The 1,706-nt window shown below is 43.7% G+C and overlaps 1 protein-coding gene across 1 annotated transcript; it reads right to left on the minus strand.

The window, feature by feature from the left end:
- Positions 1 to 927, minus strand: LOC138836261 (olfactory receptor 6B9-like). Its single transcript, XM_070034754.1, has one exon. The coding sequence runs from the start codon at positions 925 to 927 to the stop codon at positions 1 to 3; it is 927 nt and encodes a 308-aa protein (XP_069890855.1).
- Positions 928 to 1,706: the final 779 nt, after the last annotated feature.

Genomic DNA, 1,706 nt, shown 5'->3' on the forward strand with positions numbered 1-1,706 from the left:
CTAGCCAATCCCCAAGGTCTTTTTGATAGCATTCTTGACTTCCTGGTTCCTTAGGCAGTAAATAAAGGGATTTAGCATAGGTGTGACAACTGCATACACAGCTGAGATGAGTTTGTTGGAATTAAATGATGCAATAGCTCTGGGTCTGGCATACATGAAAATCATGGCTGTGTAATAAATTATGACCACAGTGAGGTGGGATGCACAGGTGGAGAAGGCCTTCCTCCTTCCCTGAGTGGAGGGTATGCGCAGAATGGTGGACACGATGTACACGTAGGAAAGGATTGTGGTGGTGAGTGGGAAGATAAGGATGACAATGGCCAAAGCAAAGTCCACTAGCTCAGCTGTGGACATGTCTTTGCATGCCAATTTGAGGATTGGTGAGATATCACAGAAGAAGTGGTTCATGACATTGGAACCGCAGAAGGTTACCCGTGAGATGAAACAGACCTTGATCACAGTGATCATGAAGCCAGTCACGTAGGAGAGAGCCACCAGCTGCACACAGTAACCTGTAGTCATGATGACTGGATATCGAAGAGGATGGCAGATGGCCACGTAGCGGTCATAGGCCATGGCTGCCAGGAGCACACATTCTGTGCAGGCGAGTGAGATAAAGAAGTAGAGCTGGGTCATGCAACCATTGAAGGAGATGCGCCGTCTCTGCAGGAGGAATCCGTCCAGCATCTTGGGGACTGTCACAGAGACATACCAGACTTCCAGAAAGGACAAGCTACACAGGAAATAGTACATAGGCTTATGGAGGGAGCCAGTCACCCAGACAGTGATCATGATAACAAGATTCTCTGCTATCACTAGAAGGTAGACCAGAAGGAAGAGGAAGAAGAGCAGGATCTGCAGCCATGGGGCAGTGGGGAAGCCCACCAGGATGAACTCACTAACCAGAGTGATGTTCAACTCCAGCATGACTAATCCACTGTGAATAGTGATCAGGCCTGTGGCATCAGACACAAGACAAACTAAGTTAATAATTCAGCCATCCTGTGAACAAGACTCATAAAACAATTTCTTTTAGTTAGACTCTCCTTTAAATGTGAAGAAAAACATCAAAGTTTTTAAAATTCACTTTCACACTGACTGCAAGTTACCTGGTAACAATGATTTGAATCGTACTACCTATTTTCATCTCAGTTTCTTTTCTATGAAGGTAGATCTTCTGTCTCTCTGTGTGTCTCTTTCTCTGTCTCTGTCTTTGTCTCTGTCTCTTCTTCTCTCTCTCAATGGCCTATTTAACTAGGAACTCACTTCACAAACCTTTGTTCTTCCTAAAAGCAAATGGGAAGAATAACATCAGATCAGGCAATAGCTGTGATATTTCAGCTGGCTCTGAGAGTACAGTAGTGCATTTTCACCTGTGCTTATCCCTTGCATGGGAGAAGCACAGTGTAGAGAGCCTCTGTTTCCTGAAACCATGAATCATAGTCCACATTTTGATCATCCACATAATATCCTATGCACTCACTTGTTCATAGAATTTAAGACTCACTGGCCTTAAGAGTCACTCTGAACGAATCACTTAAGAAAAATGTACTTGAATGCGCTCTTTAATATACCGAAGATATTGATAGCAATGCCTACCTGTCTGGTTTGTCATGATGGTTAAATGTGATTAATGAAAAGCCACTTAACAAGGTCTTGGACCGTGGTTATACTAGCTGCTATTATATTTGTGTTACGGTTTCATG

The sequence above is a fragment of the Dipodomys merriami genome, unplaced genomic scaffold (assembly GCF_024711535.1).
Source record: "Dipodomys merriami isolate MVZ:Mamm:240054 unplaced genomic scaffold, mDipMer1.0.p SCAF_25, whole genome shotgun sequence".
Lineage (NCBI taxonomy): Eukaryota > Metazoa > Chordata > Mammalia > Rodentia > Heteromyidae > Dipodomys > Dipodomys merriami.